The sequence below is a fragment of the Epinephelus moara genome, chromosome 9 (assembly GCF_006386435.1).
Source record: "Epinephelus moara isolate mb chromosome 9, YSFRI_EMoa_1.0, whole genome shotgun sequence".
NCBI lineage: Eukaryota > Metazoa > Chordata > Actinopteri > Perciformes > Serranidae > Epinephelus > Epinephelus moara.
In genome coordinates, this window is record NC_065514.1 from 25,072,862 (window position 1) to 25,092,941 (window position 20,080).

The window sequence follows — 20,080 nt, forward strand, 5'->3', positions numbered from 1 at the left end:
TAAAATCATAAAAAATAGTCAAAGTATAGTATGTCGTCCAAAATCATGAAAAAAAGTCATAGTACAGTTTTTCATTTAAAAAAATCTGAAAAAAGTCATAGTACAGTATATCGTAAAAACAAATGAAAAGCCATAGTACAGCAGGTCTCAAAACAACAGGAAAAGATCACAGTATAGGTTGTCATAAAAAAAAAAATTCAGAGAAAAAATTTATAGTACAGAATGTCATAAAATACCAGAAAAAAGTCATAGTATAGTGTGTCATAAAAATAATTCAGAAAAAAAGTCCTAGTACAGTGTGTCATAAAAAATTAGGAAAAAGTCATAGTATAGTATGTCATAAAAAATTAGGAAAAAGTCATAGTATAGTTTGTCATTAAATTTTTAAAAAAATAAAGTCATGGCAATGTCATAAAAAAATCATAATATAGAGTGTCATAAAAAATCATTTAAAATGGTATAGTATGTCATTAAAAATCAGGAAAAAATGTCATAGTACAGTATGTCATAAAAAATCATTCAAAAAGTCATGTAATAGTATATCATAAATACTTTTTTAAAAAGTCATAGTACAGCATGTCATTAAAAAATTAAAAAAAAGGCATAGTGTAGTATGTCATAAAAAATCAGAAAAAAAGGCATAGTATAGTATGGCATAAAACATCAGAAAAAAGTCATGGTATAGTGTGTCATAAAAAAAATGTATGATGCCATGAGTGTTGTGGAAATTACGTCCTGTCATTAATGCTGGCACTGTTAGCTAATGTTAGCAATTAAGTAATCTCCATGTCCCCTCACCATAGTCTGCAGATAGCAATAGAGTGATAGGGTGAAATGAAACGAGAGCTGTCTCTTCCCATCTCTCATCTTCCTGTCAATCATCCTCCCACTGAACAATAGCACGGCATGAACGACGGCCCCAGTGGGGGATAAACAAGACTGTAATCCCGCTCCCCTCCCTCTCTCTCCTCTGCTTGGTCTCAGCAGTATAAACTGCACACGGGCCAGTCAGTACTTTACTAATATGATTAAGCACTAGTGGGTGGAAGCAGCATATGTGTGGTCCCAAACCAAGGACACCCATCTCCAAAACCATTTTTATGATGAGCATGGCACCTAGTTCTTGCAAAGAACGCATAAAGTGTCAACATTAATAAAGAGAAACGTCCACAAAGGTCTGCATGATTTAAAAATAGAGAGAAAACAGGCCATCTGCCTCTTAGCATAGTGGAGCAGGGAGGATTAAATCCAGATTATGGCCGTTGTGTGTGTGTGTGTGTGTGTAAGTGTGTGTGTTTGTGTCTGTTGCTTGTCGTCAGTGTGTCCTTGGCTGCATAGACAAGCAGCAGGTTAGCTAGAGAGCTACCACTGGATTTGACAGTTATAGGAAGCCGAAGCGGAGGGCGCCATAAGGGGAGCATCATCACTTTCACCCAGTAAAAGAAAAAAGTAGTCTCACCCTCGCAGAGTGAACAGTCACACAACTCAAGATGGCTTTCTTGATCAAGAGCATGATTGGGAACCCCCTGTCAGGAATGGGTCTTGGTGGTGGAGGTGACAAAGAAGAGGAGGCCACCCCCTCAGATCCAGCCAAAGCAGCAGGGATGACACGCGAGGAGTATGAAGAATACCAAAAACAGTTGGTGGAGGAGAAGTAAGTAGTAACATGGACACTACTCCATTTTGAATTGATGCCATCAGCCCATCGCAAACACTGTGGCTGCAGAATGTACAATCTGACCTTGACAAGCTCTTTTCTACTTCCCCCCATTGTTTACTGTTCCCTTCTTTTGCACCACCATACTAACCCAAACTACATGTAAACATTTATTTATTATTTTCATGATCCTGAAATAAGCAGGCTGTGTTTTTAAGAGTTACATCTGTTGCTGAAGGTCACAGCAGAGGTACCACCATGGTGGATCTTTTCTTCATAATATCCCACTGAGGCGAATTGTCGTGCATGGATCAATAATCTCCCATAATCTGTCATCTGTTTCTGCATCCAGAACAGTCATGAGGAACATTTTGAGGGACTTTTTAGTGTTGAAAACAACTAAGTAAGCCATTGTAAAATGGTAGTTTTATTCTCAGCTGAAAAACACAGACTTTAGGGCAGTAAATGTTGGAATATTTACACTGAAACATTAACAATCTAGTGATTAAGGAGATTCTGTGATCCTGCAAAATTATATTTATTTATCTGTTTTATTTGAACCTCAATTTGAGGTAGCTGTTGCAACAGAGTCCACTTCAAATGACAGGCAGTTTTATACAATATAGGCGCAGCTGTGTTTTAAAAGCATTTTATTATCACTCTTATTTCATTTTGCATGCAATATCCTCTGAAATTAATTTGCTAGACTTTTAAAATTCTCTAGTAAAATGAGCAGCAGGAAGCTTGGTTTTGTCCACCAGTGCATTGTGGTCCACTTCCTTTCACTAAAACATTCACGTAATAAAATGTACACACAACAACAATCTGATTATTCCATCATGATTTCCATTTTGAAGAAACTCAATCAATAATATATAAAAAATATTCTTTTTACATTTTGAACTTTACAAATTTTGTGCTACATAGTAGATTTTTGCAGCATCAAGCAGATCCTGTATTACATAACAAGATTAATCCTGCCTCTCCACTCTCATGTTTGAGAAATTATTTGATTTGTTTCAAAAGTAGACATAAAATGGCAACATTCTCCATAACTGTAAATTTCTAGTGATATATTCAGATCCACAGTTGCACAAATATCTCTATAATCTGTCTGGGCAGTACAAGTATTTGAACTTTTTTCAAAGATTTTTTTGTGGGGCTTTTTTTGCCTATATTAAATAGTGGTACTGGGGGAAAGACAATAAAGGGGTGGACACATGCAGAAAAGAGCGCAATGGTCAGAATCAAACCCAGGCCATACTTTAGTACATGTGGTGCATGTTCCACCAGGTGAGCTATCAGGTCACCCCACAAATGTAGTTCATCAGAAATTTCAGTCCACTGTGTTGTTGTTGTCGTCACAACAGTTCAAGTTGCGGCGTCTTGGCTTGATTTCAAATCTGCTCGACTCAGTCTGGCCTAATAATCCCATCTTTAATTGGCTGAGGGGAAAGTACGTGAGTCTCGCCTCAAACAAGAATATGCACAGTCTCAGAAAAACACTCAAATAAATGGTCTTTGATAACGTGGCCTAATATGTTGTTATATTACAACATTTTTTTTTAAATTTAATGAGTAACAGAGTGCAGCTTTGGTCTATCTTCTATTCTATCAGTCCAAAGTAGGGTTACAACATTTGTAAGGGAAATTAATTTAGGAGGATGCATTATAGACTTCACATTAAAGTAATACTAAATATCTTCCAAAATTTAGGATAAACCTGCTGCCAAACAGATTTTAAAAAAGAAAAAAATAGTCTCTTATTAGATGAAAATATTTTTTTCATGTAACAAGAGACTTCCATACAACATTCAATACACCTGAAAATGTCTCTCTGTTGTTTATCTGATTGGGCTAATGTATGTACACAAACACAACAGACTGTGCCATCTGAAGCAAAATAATTTCCATTAAAATCAAAATGCTTTAAGATCTATTATGTTGCACTTGCACCACTGACACACTGATGACAACACAAGGTCATTAACATAGGAGGTGTTTTCTAGCAGGTTTGCCTCTTTGTGGTTCCCTGAGAGGATATTAAAATGTACAATATTCTTACTCACCAACATCTGATATTCTTGCGGCCATGAATAAAGGTTCCTGTGCTAATAATATTCATTTATTTCTATTTCAGGATGGAGAGAGATGCAGATTTCTTACACAAGAAGGCAGAGAGGGCAACACTCAGGGTGTGCCTCAGAGAAAAATACAGGCTGCCAAAGGTAAAGAGGGTTCATTCCTTTACTGTAACTAACATATTTAATGTACACTATGCAGTAATAAATTAACCTTAATAGGAACACAAAGGCATAATGGTTGACCCTGTGTTAACTATTTTCAAGCACTACATAAATATATAATATAAATGGTTGATAACACTAGTATCTACTATAGGAGATAGTATTTACTATCAATTTTAAATTCTATGATGACAAATTTTCTATCATTAAAACTATGTTTTGCTGCATTGTCATTCATTATCTGTTTTTACAGCAGCCTCCACTAACAGACACCCACAGGATGAGTCATAGTTGGAAACAAATAAACACTTAAATCTGCTTACAACAACATTATTGTGTGTTATAATCTATTTATTAAATGTTTAGGGGATGTAAAGTAAAGTGTTACCAGTTGCCTCAACTCAACACGTAATGATGCAGTTTCTGTATCAGTTTTTATCTGATTATATCTCCTTCTCTCAGTCTTTTAATTATTACATGACTTTATCCTCCAGAGTCTGGCAGAAAAATCAGTCTTTGACGACTGAGCTCGTCATCCCTCCTGCGCAGGTAGAGCAACAAATAGCTACCTCATGGTTGAGGTGATCTTTATCTAACAGCAGCACTTGGCAGCTGTAGCTTGGACAACAGGAGGTGGAAGTCATGCCAGTAGATTAGTGAGAAAGACCAGCGTCCTAGAAGACGTTAGCCTACGTGTCCCATATTGCGCCTAAAGCTAAATGCCGCTGAGCAGGTGTCCCAGGCTCATTAGGGAGCGGCGAGCAGCGTGAATTGGCTTTAAGAAAGAACGACATCTACCTTAGTGGATGTGAACACAGCAACTTGTTTTAAAGGACTGTTAAAGACAAATAAGCTGTGATGGAAGGCGCAAATAAGGTATGTTGGGATTTTATTTACGCCTTTTAAAGATAATTACTGGTAGAGTGTCCTCTAATCCTATATACCAATCTAGAGGTGAAACCCTGCTTATAATTAAGTTTGTTTTGATGGCAAAAGGGCAAAAATCTCTTTCTAATACAGCCTTCCTAATAGCACAATTTTTATTCATCTGAATGCAGTGATGACCTTGGCTGCTGGAGGCGTCTGCTATAGTCTAACGCAACAGACACTCTATTGTTCAGTTTCCTGGTTTAAACAATGGGTGCATTTCTTTTCAGTGTTTGTCTTTTAAATTGAAACCACACATATATGAGGGGGACAATGGCAGGAGGCCATACATATAAATCTAATTAGTTTCCCTCAATGATGTTTACATTTCATGCCAGCTTGAAAAAGAACAAATGACATTGTCTTTATGAGAACTGAAATATGCATTTTAAATTGATTTCCAACAACAATAAGGCACCTAAAGGGATCCTGATCTGCTGATTCTTTTCTTTCATCAGGTAGGAGGTTGAGTACACACGTACATGCTATTGAGTGAAAAAGAAAAAAAAAAGAAAAAATATATATATGTATTTATATATGTTTTCTAACAGTACAAGAGTACAGTATGAGTAGAAACAGGAAGATGTTGCTGTTAATCTAATGGAATTAGGGTCTCGTGCAACGCTATAGAAGATATCTTTAGACTATCGCTGGGATTCGGAGTGGAAAGCCTAAGGCAGGTCTGAGATAATCCCACAGATTGAAGTTTAAAGTAGTCCCAGTACGCTGCCTATTGCATGACTATTCCAGATATTAAGTGATTAGGTCAAAGGATTTAATTTTAGCATTTCTATGATGCAAAAGGCACAGGAAGTGAAGTAAAGTCGAAGGAGACTCGAGTCTGCTTCATAAGAATGTAGAAAACACAGACAGCAGAATATCCTCAAGTGCAGCTGCTTGAATGTGGATTAAGACAGATCCTAGGGTTCATCTATTTTTGTTTCCTAGTTTGCCTGATTGCTTCTCTATAATTAGAATTCAAACGCAGACCAGTGTTGTATATTTTAACGTTTTTATATCTTATAATAGTAAAATTAAAATTAAATCAAAATGAGGTTTAATTAGCAGTTTGTCCTCTGATAAAATGTGGTTGATACATGCAGTGTTTGTCATATCTGAGTGTGAAAGGTCGAAGACACACTGTATGCTTTGGAAATCAGGCAGGCAGACAGCATGTTAATCCAGTAAAAAACCTTTAAGTCAGTCTTTACATTGTTGACTTCTGCAAATAATAATTCAGTTTCATGAATATGCAGTCTTTGTTATAATTAAGGAAAGAAACACACCCTCCCTCATGTTTTGTACTTGGAAAGTTTATATGGTCAAATTGTGGATCATTATTTTAACTAATCTATATATCAGAGGGGAAAACTATTTAAAAAAAAAGTGTAAATGCTGTAAATCTAAGAAAGTCTCAATTTAATTACCTACTTAATTACCTATATATGCTAATATTTTTGGATGATACAGAGATTGTATACAATGGCACACTAAATGAGGAGCATTGTGGTACTTCCTGGGTAACAAAACAGAGACTTCCTTGTCCTTAACATCAGTAATCAAGCTGAATGTAATATGTCTGTGTTTCTGGGTTCTGACCGTGTTTTCCTCCTGATGTTGTTGTTTACAGAGCGAGCAGGACGATAACATGCTTGAGATGGCCGGGGACGACGTGGACGTGCCCGAGGAGCTGCTCAAGATGGTGGACGAGGATGCCACGGAGGAGGAGGGCAAGGACTCCATCATGGGCCAGTTTCAAAACTTGCAGAACATGGACATGGACCAGCTGAAGGAGAAGGCCTCGGCCACTGTCACCGAGCTGAAGACCAAAGCGGAGGAGAAGTGCTCCGTCATGTGAGCGGCCTGAGGGGGTCGTCTGTGTTTGAGTGATGAAGAGGAAGAAGAAGAAGAGGAAGAGGAGAACACAAGAAAATTTCAACACTTTCTGAGAATCTGCAGACTGAGCTGTGTTAATAAGTCTGAGATTCAGTTTCAACCGCCTACAAAGTATTCACTTTTATCATAAGCACTACTACTACCAGTCTGCATCTACTGAACAACATACTGTAAAACATTCCCTGTTAGCTTTTTACTGAATGGGTAGTAATTTACAACATATCATTGCAATAAACTTAAAATACTTTAATTTACAACCAGAGTGCCCCATCTCTCCCCGATGACCGTTATCTTTGATAAACTATGTAGAAAAGTGATTTTCCCAGCCAAGTAGCCCTTTTCACGTCATTCACAGGCCACAATACATTTTAATAATATGATTATTTGTGATATAACGTTCGCTTTTTTCTCTGTTTGTTGTAAATTGAGACAGTTATGTCTCTAAACTTGTTATTTTCAGTCAAATAAATAACAAATATACCAAGACAAGCTTATAAAACAACTTATTTAAGTTAAATATTCAATCCTGTATGAGTGTTTCAACTTTCCTTTTGGTTTGTTGGTTATTCTAGATTTTTTTTTGTATGTGGTGTTTGACATTATGACATTTAGATTTTTGCAGTGTTATTACAGAGCAGACATGTTGATTTACTTTGATTTTCTCCACATACTCATTTGAATTGTAATAACGGTTGTTGAGCTGGAAACATTTTGCAGAGACATTTGCAGATTTGCACAAATCACAAGTTTAAAATACTGAATGATTTATTCCATAAAAATGAAAACAATGTACATAAATACAGATGAAATACACATAAGGAAACTTGTAAATGTATTGTTCAAATAAAAATGTATATTGAATACGTGAAATATGTCAGTTTGTGTTGTGAGGCTGGCTGCTGGAAAACTTCCTACATATCGACAGTCATGTGCAGCTTTTTCCACAGACACAAATCTTCAAATTGTCACAATGTATTTTGAGGTATGAGGCTTTCTGGTCAGTCCCACAGAAATTCTGTTGTACAACCATTTAACATTGAAGATTAAGAAACTTAAATTAATCTCATCTACCCAAATCAGAGCTAATGCAGTGAATAAAGAAAAAGGTCTTAATTTAATTGGGCATTATCCAAACACTTGTTAGGAGTGATTAGGCAGAACAGGGGGGAGGAAGGAATCCTCAACATTTAGTTTCACATGAACCCAAGTTTAAATGGCTGTGGATTTGTAAAGTCTGGAGATTACCATCTAATAGGATCAGCAGAGCCAAGGTTGTCAGCCTGTGCACCCGCCTGCCCCCTCTCTCTCTCTCTCTCTCTCTCTCTCTCTCTCTCTCTCTCTCTCTCTCTCTCTCTCTCTCTCTCTCTCTCTCTCTCTCTCCCTCTCAAACTCAGAATAGCTCAGGACAAACTGGACTGCTGCAATACCAGACATCTCATTATTCTTTTTGAATTTTCATATAATTTACCCATTTAAATGTTAGTAAGTCTTAAAGTTACACATAATTAAGGACATGGCCACTTTGAGTGACAGGCTGTCTGCAAGTTGGCACCACAGGTAATTGGTCAGACTCACCCCTCACTCTGCCCTAACTATGGTCACTTCCAGCTCTACAAATCCAAGATGGCAACAGCCAAAATGCCAAACTTGGGGGTTCAAAACAGTGACATCATGGTGGCTACATTCATTTTTATTTATATATAAAGTCTATGCTACAGCCAGGAGACTGTTAGCTTAACATGACTGAAAACATAGGGAAACAGCTAGTCTGCCTCCTTCAGAAGGTAACAAAATGTGCAGCACCTCTAAAGCTCACTAATTAACGTGTTACATCTTTTTGTATCCTTTTGTTTTACAAAAACAGAATTACTGCTTCCAGTCTGGCACATTACAGCCTGTAAAACTGACAAATCAATGTTTTTACTCTTGTTTTTTATGTGCATCAAAACAACAAGATGTGATGTGTTAATTAATGAGCATGAGAGGTGCTGGTGCAGCCTAGTCGCCAGAAGAAAATGTTGGCATTGTACATTTCTACAAACCATGAAAAACTTACATTTATACGTATCATATCAACCTTTCTAAAGTGACTTACCTCTGGTTACATGTATGGCAGCAGGCCTTGTCCTTGTTAGGAGGAAAGGATGGTTGACATGGGTGCTGAGCTGCAGACCCCTGTTACAGACCAAAAAAAAAAACTGGTTGGTTTTTCATGAGACAGCAGCATTTCCAGGCGTGATTGTGCCATGAAGAGCAGGTATTTTAAGCCAACACAGGATTTTTTCCCAACCATAACCAAGTGGTTTTTCTGCCTACACGTCACCACACATTAACCGCAGTGTGGTTCAAATGTAGAGAAACGTAAAGTTTCAGAACATCCACCACCTAATAACATTCAAATATCTGTGGTTTGCAGAAATGTACAATGCCAACATTTATTTTGCTGATTGTTCTGGCTGATAGGTGGAATTTTTAATAAATCTCAGGACAGAGCTAGACTGGCTGATTCCCTCAGTATCCCGTCTGTATTCTAAGCCAAAATTACCAGCTGCTGGCTGTAGCTTTATTTTTATCAGACGGATACAAGTGTGGCATCAATCTTCTCTTCCAACTCATAGCGGGGAACTGAATAAGCATATTTCTTAAAATGTTGAACTTTTCCTTTAAAGCTGCAATTGCTCATAATGATGATAGAGAACAGAAACTTGTCAGGGCCATAAAGTTAGGTTTTCATTTATACTGGCTCGATTGAAGCTATGTTTTTCCCTCTGCAGGTTCAGGTCAAAGCTCAGCTCCTTGGTCATCCTCACTTTTATATTTCAGATTTTGAAAAGTTGTTGAGACTGAAGGACAATGACTTTAAAATCAAGTTTGAGCTGAGACCATTTTACTGTACATACTTTCAAATAAATTTGAAAAACCTGCAAGACGTTTTCTGTCTCCATCGCTTCTTCATTAATAAAGGTATTGTGAACAGTGGAGGTTATTATACTGATACAGAACCTTCATTCAGCCTGTATTTGACTGTCACTTTCAAGGCTAATCGGTAGCTGAGCATTGAGCTCATGAGACGGAAACTGAATATTCAGCTTTTATTCCACATTGTAATAATACATAAATGAATCAATTCAAACTCAAGGAAACTTTTCAGACACCGTACAGCTGAAGAACCTTGCATCAGGCTTTGCAAATTGTCAGAGCTCCTCACATGCAAACAAGAGAGCATCTTTAAAAATGTTTGCTGTATGCTGTACAAATAAACTTCTGTATGTGCTTGAGTCACAACTTTTTCCAGTTAGTTAGAACAGCATCTCTCTCCCTCTGACCCGCCCCCCCTCTGGCAAACAAAGGATAAGGTCACCTTCTGTAATTAGGAAAAGCTAAATAGTTTTAGGGGTTTTAACTCTTTTGAGTAAAATAATGTAATCCCCTTAAGCAGGATTACCACACTACTGTCAATCTTTGTTTGCCGTTAAGTGGTCATAGCCCAAAACTTATTATTGTTTGGGCTTTGTAACCCTCTTTGACTCAACACCTATAAGGCATTAGTTAAAAAAACTTGTCATAGTTAAGTCTGATTTAGGAATCACTGATTAATTAATTTTTAATGAGCCTATAAAAGTATTTTATGTGTCAGAAGATGCATCACTTTTCCTTTAGGTCAATAAAACAAAGAATTCTTCAACTAAACGAAATGTCTGTTTGGTTTGGCAACAATATCTTGACGCTTTGATTAAATATTAAGCTGTCATCTTGCAATCCGTGTCCTGACCAGAAATCTTGTAATTATGATTTTGTTGTACCTTAATCTGTGGGCCTAATCTTCCTCTTTTTTCACAGACTGACATGAACATGACATCTGGAGGAGTGGAAAGATGGTTTTAAGATTTATGTAAGTAGGTTTAGAGCCAGCACTGACTGATGCACTTGAGATGGGGAGGAGTTACAGGGAGGGTGTGAGCGCGCTGGTGCCTGCATGGGCGCACAGTTACCCCTAAATCCAGGGCCAAATCCAACAGGACGTCCCCTCTCTGACGTGCAGCGGGGGTGCCGCACGAGCAGGGGGTCTTACAGCAGGCACTACTTTAAAAGCCCCATCTGAAGATGCTCCGTATCCACAGAGCGAGACCGGCGTACTGGTGTGGGTCTTGTGCGCAACTTTTCCACTCTGGTTTGAAATTTACAACTTTACCAAAAACACAGAGCAGCAGATTTTTTTTTTTTTTTTTATAGAAGTAATTTTACCTTCTTTTGGACTTCACCGACCAATGTGGCTCCTTGGATCAACTTCCCAAGTAATGATGATGATGGATGAGCGCCTGTCTCCTTCCGCACGCTCCGTCCAGAGCCCGGGGGACAACCCGTCCACAGTCCACAGCATAGAGGCGATACTGGGATTTAAAGAGGACAACATCTTCCACAAGTCGGCCTGCTACAGTATGACAGAGAAGCTCCTGGTCAAAGATGCGGAGCGGAATGTAATTGTGACCCCGCTGAAGAAAAGTCACTCCTCAGAAAGTTTTGACAGTAAGTGGATTTCTCCAAAATTCAGCATGAAGTCAGACAATTTATGCGCAAAAATATACTTAAACATCTCATATTGTCTTTAAGTTTATCAAGTTTTTTAAACTTAAGATAACATAAAACCTAAACTTATTTCTCAAGAAAATCAGGTGCCATTTTTTGATAGTGCGTAAATGGTGCGCAAAAATCCTCAAAAAAGTACAAATCAGCACATAAAAACGCACAAAAAAATTGTTTTACATGAAACTAGCAGAATAAGATTTAAGGTGGCATATTTAACTTTGGCTCAAAACTCAAAAACCCAACACTTTGTCTTCCCACTCTCCCCCTCCTGCAGGTGTGTGTTGTGCCAGCGGCGCCGCTGACGCCTCGGTGTGCCCGGACTCACCCGACAGAGACGGCAAACTGTCCGATGATGAAAACCCCAAAAAGAAACACCGTCGGAACCGGACAACATTTACCACCTTCCAGCTTCACGAACTGGAGAGAGCTTTCGAGAAGTCCCATTACCCGGACGTGTACAGCAGGGAGGAGCTGGCGCTGAAGGTCAACTTGCCGGAGGTCCGAGTCCAGGTACGTCCCCAAAAGCAACACTGGCATCGCCTTTTTTTTTTTTACCTTATTGTGAACGCATATATTGGTCCTGAAGGCCTGCAGGCAGTAATGAGGGCAAATTTGTGTCCATATATGCATAATCTCCCAACACAAACCCTAAAAACAAATGTAACATCTTTAATAACACAAGAAAAAATAAAGGATCTTTCCAAAATGATTTAAATTAAAGGCTTATTTGGGGTAAATCTCCGGTTATTACGTCAAATTTAAGAGATTAATTGGACATTTTGAAAAACAATTTGTAACACATTGGTTTAATTTGCTCACATTAACTGAAACTGTAGGGATATTTAACTTGCTATGGAATCATAAATATATGACAAAGAAGATGACAGTTTTAGTTCTTGCAAATGAAATGCAAAAGCATTTTCATTTATTTTGGCTAAATTTTAACACATAGATCACAAAATGTTGAGCTTCAGTCATAGCTATTATCACAGATATAATATTGAAAGAAACTAAAAAACTGGAAGTTCAATCAATATCTTAAAATGTTATTTTTGTAACTACCACTAATCATTGATTATAGCATTACAATTTAATGCAAAGTGCAGTGTTTAATATCTGAAATCACCACTTACATACCTCATATTGTCATCCTCCACATTTCTAAATATTTGAATACTTTCACATAATAGTATATTTTACAAAATGGCTAGATTTTCAGGCAATTTCAGCCTTGGAAGTGTTTTTCTCTTCTTCTATTTGTTTTGTGTGTATCAGCTCAGTTGCCTCTGCAGGGATGAGTAACACTGTACCTAGTTTCTTTTAATTTAAAATTTAAATCCTCTTCTATCTTTCCAGGTGTGGTTTCAAAACCGGCGGGCCAAGTGGCGTCGCCAAGAGAAGCTGGAGGTGAGCTCCATCAAGCTCCAGGACACCTCCTCCTCCTCCTTGCTCTCCTTCAGCCGCTCTCCCACCAGCTCCCTGAGCACCAGCCTGCAGCTGGACCCCTGGCTCTCCACCCCGATCACCACCTCCACCTCCCTGCAGTCCCTCCCGGGCTTCATCACGGGCTCACAAGGCCTCCCGGGCACTTACACCCCCTCTCCTCCCCCTTCCATGCCCTCTTCCTTGCCGGCCTCCTTCCTCAACTCCCCTGCCCTGGGACACAGTCCTCACCTGCCCCACATGGTCTCCATGTGCCCCCCGCCCCCGGCGTACCACTGCTCAGCTGATCCAAGGAACTCCAGTATTGCCTCACTGAGGATGAAGGCCAAGGAACATATTCAGTCTATTGGGAAGACGTGGTGATGCTGAGTAGAGGTTAAAAATGGACACTGAAACCCAGAATGCATCGTGCTGCATCTTTCGAGGAGGTGACGTAATCCTCATGCTGACAGGACTGTTACTTTGGAAGTTTTAAAGAGTGAAATCTACAGTTGACATCCAGGATTAGAGACATCCTCTTCACGTAAAAGGGTAACACTTCTCCCTATTTAGCATTCATACGCAGTAAATGTTTAATAAATGGATCATGGTAAACTATAATTAAGTATAAGCAGATATAAGTGTTTATTAATGTATTTATCCTCCTATGGGCACCCATAAGACAACACAGAAAACATGGTTCTATTAACATAAAATACATCTTCATTTGAGAATTGCTGACAAATACTGTACATTAATAAACACTTTAAATATCTTTGTAGCCACTTATCACTAAGCTATAATGTTATAAACTATTTATTAAATGTTTGCACTGTTTATAAATGCTAAACAGGGGGACTTAAAGTTAAGTGTCATCAAGCAACTAACTGAAAATCTATGAAACTAACTGTGACCTTCCTGTAAAATCCAAAACTAATGAACACCGCACATCTGTTTTTTTTCTCTTCTACTTTATCTTCCCTGCAGTCCATGTTTACTGTAAAGTTTTACAATCATTCAGTCCCACCTCATTCTTATCCGGTGTTATGCTGCCAATATAACAAGTTCATTAGTATCCATCAGTATTTATTCTACTTTTGTACATGGGGCTACTCCTCGTTTTCATCCTTCCTTTGCTGCTTTTTGATCTGCATCATGAAAGATTTAACGAATGTGAATATTTTGTCTACGCAATAAACTTTATATGTAAAAATTCATAAACAAAATCGTGGCTAATCATGTTTTCCCAAATGATTTGTGACATTTTAGACTTGGAGATTTGTCAGAAATGTCTGACTGAGTGGAAACAATGAGAGTGTTCATCAGGAGTGACAGCGACGCAAAGGTAATATGTAACAGAATAGCATCCATGACCCGCAGTTGATCTGCCAATATCACATTTATGTCAGAATATTGAAAGCGTCATTAATCATGCTGCAGAGTGGAAGTACAGGGAAGCTCAGTACACTCTAGTTGGGAAAAATTGGATACAGCTCCCCTTGGTGGTGGACTCCACTGTGTTTATAAGGTTGGGAACAATAAGCAATAAAACATGACACTAAATGCAAAGTATTGAAGGGGAGCTATTTCATTATATCATTTCATACTGGAGTTAATTTGCAAATGCTGTCTAAAATACCCTAAGGGCCCCACATCATACTGTAAATGCAACTTTGGATCAAATAAATCCATTTAACCTCTTTATGGTATCAAGTTTCACACCACTTTACCATTTAATCATTTCATGTAAACACAAGAATGGAGGGTGTGATAAAGAAGCAGCTTAATCTCCCAGACTTCCTCCCACTTATTTCCTCCTCATTAACTCCTGTAAACTTTATCCCATTCGCTCCTGGGATTAGACTCATAATGACGGGGTGAAAGTGGCTCATACCTCTATTGTTCGCCAATCATCCGCGACAAATGAGCGAAGAGGACAGAAGAAAAAACTTTCCTTTGGCTTAAAAAAAGGATGTGTGTAACTAAATTGTTTCAATTAGCATTTCCTATTGTCTGCAGCCCCTGAGGGCTAATAATAGTCCCCGTCATCATCTATCCTAACTGTCCTAAAGACACACTGGGGTGTGTTTGTGCTTGTTCTAATGAGGACAAAAAAGACAGTATCACAGCTGACTGAATGGACCATAAACTGCTTTTGTCATCTGTAATTATGATCATGTTAACTCTTAATGCTTCACCTTATTGGTAAGTTACTACAAATGTAACTACAGGTGCTCTCAACATGGATGTTGTGCGCCATCTAGTGGTACAAACCTGTTACTGTACAGAGGGAGTGAGCTTCATGAGCATTATACATTGTCAAACACAGACAGTGAATGTTTGGTAAAGACAAAAAGGCCATTTGAGGTGTGCAAAGCATGATTAGAAATCCACAGTGCAGTTATCATAATGTTACTTTTATTCAGCATTCTCAGCTCATGTAAGATAAACTCATCATGTCAGCATGTAATCAGATTACTGCTTGATGTGCGTATTAGAAATCATTGATAAAATACACTTCTCATGTGTTTCCAGCATACTCTTACCAGAAAAAAATATATACAGTCTGAATATGTAGTTACAGAGCTAATGTTTAGTAGGTACTGATGACTTTGTATTTTAATTCATCTTGCATTCATTCAGGTGGAGTCATTGTCTTGCAGTTTCAAAGCCAGAAGAAGCAGGTCTGACATCTGTAAGGGAGAAATAACCATCTTATTTTTTTCCCCAGAAAAGAGGTAACATTTGAAGAATCACTGATGGACACTGATGATCCACAAACTGACCTCTCTGAGATATTTGTCTCTGTCCTCCTCTCTCCATCTGCCGTACAGCCGAAGCAGCCTGTCTGCAGTTTGTGGCACCGTCTGTTTCTGGCTCTTTTGTTGCATTAGAGCCTCAATCAAACGCTCAGTGACCCCAGCTGTTTCTGAAGACGTGAGGTAGTCACTGTCGTGGTTTGTCTCCTGCAGTTCAGGCTGGCTCTCGATGCTCTTCTTTCCCATTAAATGACCTGGGGAATGGGATGTAATGGGATGCATTAACTGTTGTGGAATAAACCTGTTTGTGGTCTGACTATATTTGATTTAACCAACTCCATCATGATAATCTGTCATTAAACTTTACATAAAAAGACTCACGTTCACAACACTGCAAGCCTGAATCAAATGCAATGTATTCAGTGTATGTTACCCATAAAATAGCTTTCATATCTAAGAGGTATGTTCAGTTAACTTAATTCAATTTACTGGACTGTGAAGAAAAAAGTCTGCTTTATTACATGAACAGATAACAAGTACATTTTTAAGTTGATTCACAGGTGAAGCAGGCAAATTACTGCATTATAATGGCTAATTAATTAATAAACATTTATGTTAGTGCGCTATTATTTGTTCAAAAGACCATCTAAGCATGCAGGATATCACGAAGTCCCAAATATGCTTTAATATTTTCTGATCTTATGAGATATATAATTACTCTTCTTCTTCTCTTGGCCAAACTATGTTGCACATTTACCAAATAAATCTAGCAAATACAATAGTACTTAAAAATTATAAAATCATTTAACTTCTTTAAAAATATGAAGTTTCTCTTACCTACTGCCCAGTGGTTGCCGCGTGGATACATTTTTCCCACAGCTGCTGCAGAAACATCTGAGCAGTACATCATACACGGCACTGTAGCCAGCATAATAAAAAGTGGCCACACCAGTCTGCAAGTCCATGAAAAGCACACGCACACTCCGCCCATATTATCAGAGAAAATGTCAGATCTAAACAGCGCTATTTGAATCCTCACTCGTCTTGATTTAACTTTAGAAAATCTCCAGCATAGTCGATACTGTGCGAACCGATATCGCAGCCGAGTGAAAGGCGCTCCAGCTGCGGACCTGTTATAGTCCCGGTATGTTTGATACAAGTGACTAATGATCAAAGTTAAATGCCCCTCCTGATACAAGCTGCACGTCAGCGGGTGTTTTTAAAAGTACCAGTGATGATGAGAAAGCCGCGACGCAACATATCATCCGGAGCCTGTAATTATTATTACTCGTGTTGTTTGTCCAGAGATTACAGGGTGATAGCGGGAGGTGTCTACGTCACTGCACGGTGATGGACGCGACTTCTGAGTAATTGCTTCCGTTTCATACAGTCTATGGTTTCATTAGGTTGGGAAAAAATAGGAAGTATTTAACTGTAAGAAAAAGTAGTAACAGCAAAGTAAAACATCAAAATGTAGCCTATATAAAGTATTCTAATATCTAATATTTTAGCATTTTTATTTAATCAACAGCAATATATTAGATTTCATGAAGTGATCATATGTTTTGAATGCTAAATCTTGATGTATAGCTAAAGTTTCTAGTGAGTAGTACAGCTGTAGGATAAATCTGGACTAAATTGTTCAATATTTTATTCCATATTAATAGTGGAGTAGAGATGGCCTTTATAAAGTAGCATGAAACAGAAAGTATACGTACCTAAAATGTACTTAAAGGTCCAATAGGATTTAAAGGGATAAACTGGCAGAAATGGAGCCTATATTTCTTTAGCATATATCACCTGAAAATAAAAATAATTGTGTTTTTGTTACCTTTAAATGAGCTTTTTATATAAACATGGGAGCCAGTCCTCCTCGATGGAATATGCCATGTTTCTACAGTAGCCCTGAACAGACAAACCAAACACTGGTTCTAGATAGGGCCATTTGGTTTTTGCATTTTTGTGTTGGTCACTATAGTTAGCAGCCCCTCTGTGACAAGCCAAACAGTGCCGATTTTTAACATGAAACTGCTTTTTTTAGTACCTGTTTAAATCACCAGCGGTCTAATTTATATACAATGAGTACGCACAAAATGAGGCCCAAAAGAGGCTTGGAATGGAAAAGTTGTGACATATAAAAACAGTCTTGGTGGGAGAAATTGTGACCCATGCTTATGAAAATTTTGAAAGGACGAAATTGGTCGCACAGATGGTGAGGTGGAAGCCTGATTGCAGAAACTGTTGAATATTTTTTGGTGCATGCCGTTTTTGGCTCTTTTCTCCATGCGTACATTTTTAGTATGGATCCTTTGCATTATTTTATAATGAGACCCCAGGTCCATTTGTTTTGGAAAGGAAGAGACCACTCCCAGTTAAAACTTCCTGGACGTTAAGTTATCAGAGAAAAAAGGTGAGCACACAATAACAGATGCTAGGCTAGCAGCCCATCTGCAACAAGCCAGACAGCATCAGATAAACGAATTTGTACCATGAAACTGCTTTATTCAGTGTTTTTATCTGTTGAAATCACCAGGTTCAATTGTTTTGAAGAGGAGACTTCTGTGGATAATTCAGCTCCCAGTAAAAATCTCTTAAACAAAGAACACTGAAGGAATTCTAACTGGGAGTTCAGTTAGCACGTAAGAAGTTTCAGTTGGTTGAACCTGCAATTCTCACCGCCAGATGACACTAAACCCTACACACTGCTCCTTTAAAAGAATACGCCATTGATTTAGTGTTGTCCTCACCAGTGACAGATTTTTAAAAAAAATCTCAAATAAAATCAACAGAACTAGAGATACTGTCACTTTTTTTTCTTCTAACCATTCTTATTCCTTGTCAAAACCTGGTGCCTACATTACCCACAATGCACTCAACCACAGATTTGGGTGTGTTATGCTAGTAGTGGCTAAGATAGTCTCAAGGTGCTAGCCTCAAGCCTCAGATGAGGAGCAAAGTCTGGTAATCTCTAACTTTTTTCTAACCCCAGACCCCAAGATTTTATTTTTTTTGTCTTCAGCTCCAACTGACGCTGACTCAGGTGACATCGCTGAAGGCAGTTAAAGAAACATCACACAGCTCCCACAAGTGCCACAAAAGGCTTTATACAGCATTTTTCTCATGTGATAATGACATTTACATGTCATGGTTAGTACCACACAGTTGTATAATGTCTTCTGTGTCCTAGAGGATATGTGTCAAGTCTAAGAAAACAACCCTGATGTTTAATAGGTTCATATTTTGAACAGAAATCTTGTGTTCCAAACAGGGCATTTACCAAGCAGTAAAGATACAATTGCTACTACCAGGCTTTTAAAATGGTGAGGCAAACCTGCCAGAAAGAAGCCAATGAGTCTGAGTCGTACCTGTATGTAAGACCAGTTTATGTTTTTATTCCTATTGTATCTGCAGAGTTTATCTTTCACTGTGAAGCGCTGTGACATTTACTGTGCTGCTTCACACGCTTACTTGCACTCATGCAGTTTTCTGAACACTGTTTTCATTTCAGAGCGGAAGAAATGACAGAAGTATAATAACATCAACAGTGATTGCGAAGGAACATTTTTGCTGCAGACTACATCTGTCGTGTGCTCAATTACAAGAATTTGACAATGCAGCATATGCGTAGTCCACATCATTTATCGGTACAGTTTATTACAGTGTATTTATCCCCCTGGAAAGGTCAACAGTGTGAATTAAGCAGTCGTCAAACGCAGTGAGGCGCCTGGGCATGTGCCTGTATGAAATTCTCATACTTGACTGATCCTTTTCATGACAGTATTGACAGACAGATTGCTGGAGGAAGAGAATAGATGAGGACAGATAAGGAGTCCACACAGGTACATAACATTTTGTGTTGAAAAGGTTGGAGGTTTCCTCTGGGTATTGTCAGGTCAAAAGCCCCACACACATCCAATATTAGATATTATAGAGTATCTCTGGCTCATAACATATCGTGTCTTCTTCCAAGGGTGACCTTAACAAAACAGGATGAGTCACCTATGGTCAAAGGGCAGTATCAGGTAGTGCCACCTGAAATATTTGTTGGTTTATTTTTAGGTAAGACAACAAGATCCTGCGTATGATCCTGCACCAAGAAAATATCTTCTTGAGAAATCACCAAATTCCAAGAATACTAAACGTACCACAGAGACAAAACTGTTTTAGGCTAATTTTTTAAAAAATAATTTATGAAAATAACAATAGACTTATTTTATGTTTTACAACCCCTGGCAAAAATTATGGAATCACCAGTCTTGGAGGATGTTCATTCAGTTGTTTAATTTTGTAGAAAAAAAGCAGATCACAGACATGACACAAAACTAAAGTCATTTCAAATGGCAACTTTCTGGCTTTAAGAAACAGTAGTCAGTAACAGTTACTTTCTTAGACCAAGCAGAGGGAAAAAATTATGGAATCACTCAATTCTGAGGAAAAAATTATGGAATCACCCTGTAAATTTTCTTTCCCAAAACTAACACCTGCATCAGATTAGATCTGCTCGTTAGTCTGCAGTTAAAAAGGAGTGATCACACCTTGGAGAGCTGTTGCACCAAGTGGATTGACATGAATCATGGCTCCAACAC

The 20,080-nt window shown here is 38.3% G+C and overlaps 4 protein-coding genes across 6 annotated transcripts in view; 3 read left to right on the forward strand and 1 right to left on the reverse strand.

Moving 5' to 3' along the window:
* The window catches only part of nedd4l (NEDD4 like E3 ubiquitin protein ligase), a 49,516-nt gene extending 48,583 nt beyond the window's left edge, over window positions 1–933 (forward strand). Inside the window, exon 22 of the mRNA XM_050053784.1 lies at window positions 901–933. Coding sequence (XP_049909741.1) covers window positions 901–933 — 33 coding nt within the window. The remainder of the gene's footprint in view (window positions 1–900) is intronic.
* Window positions 934–1,300: 367 nt separating this feature from the next.
* On the forward strand, window positions 1,301–7,587 carry cplx4a (complexin 4a). The gene is made up of 3 exons (XM_050053930.1): window positions 1,301–1,654; window positions 3,798–3,885; window positions 6,461–7,587. Exons 1-3 carry the CDS (start codon window positions 1,491–1,493, stop codon window positions 6,686–6,688), a joined length of 480 nt encoding a protein of 159 aa, XP_049909887.1. The 5' UTR covers window positions 1,301–1,490; the 3' UTR covers window positions 6,689–7,587.
* A 3,091-nt stretch (window positions 7,588–10,678) lies between these two features.
* Window positions 10,679–15,605, forward strand: rx3 (retinal homeobox gene 3). 3 transcript variants are annotated; one of them, XR_007570505.1, is made up of 5 exons: window positions 10,679–11,253; window positions 11,588–11,823; window positions 12,670–13,287; window positions 14,005–14,080; window positions 15,467–15,605. XR_007570505.1 is itself a non-coding variant. In XM_050053775.1 (3 exons), exons 1-3 carry the CDS (start codon window positions 10,995–10,997, stop codon window positions 13,117–13,119), a joined length of 945 nt encoding a protein of 314 aa, XP_049909732.1. In that variant the 5' UTR covers window positions 10,679–10,994; the 3' UTR covers window positions 13,120–13,978. The 3 variants fall into 3 exon arrangements, 1 of the variants encoding a protein (XP_049909732.1); XR_007570506.1 differs by lacking the exon at window positions 15,467–15,605 and adding an exon at window positions 15,379–15,421; XM_050053775.1 differs by lacking the exons at window positions 14,005–14,080; window positions 15,467–15,605 and having other exon boundaries at window positions 12,670–13,978.
* On the reverse strand, window positions 14,010–16,780 carry grp (gastrin-releasing peptide). Its single transcript, XM_050053776.1, has 3 exons — window positions 16,332–16,780; window positions 15,522–15,748; window positions 14,010–15,428 (listed from the first exon to the last, which is right to left on the reverse strand). The coding sequence occupies exons 1-3, from the start codon at window positions 16,483–16,485 to the stop codon at window positions 15,375–15,377; spliced, it is 435 nt and encodes a 144-aa protein (XP_049909733.1). The 5' UTR covers window positions 16,486–16,780; the 3' UTR covers window positions 14,010–15,374.
* Between the last annotated feature and the right edge of the window lie 3,300 nt (window positions 16,781–20,080).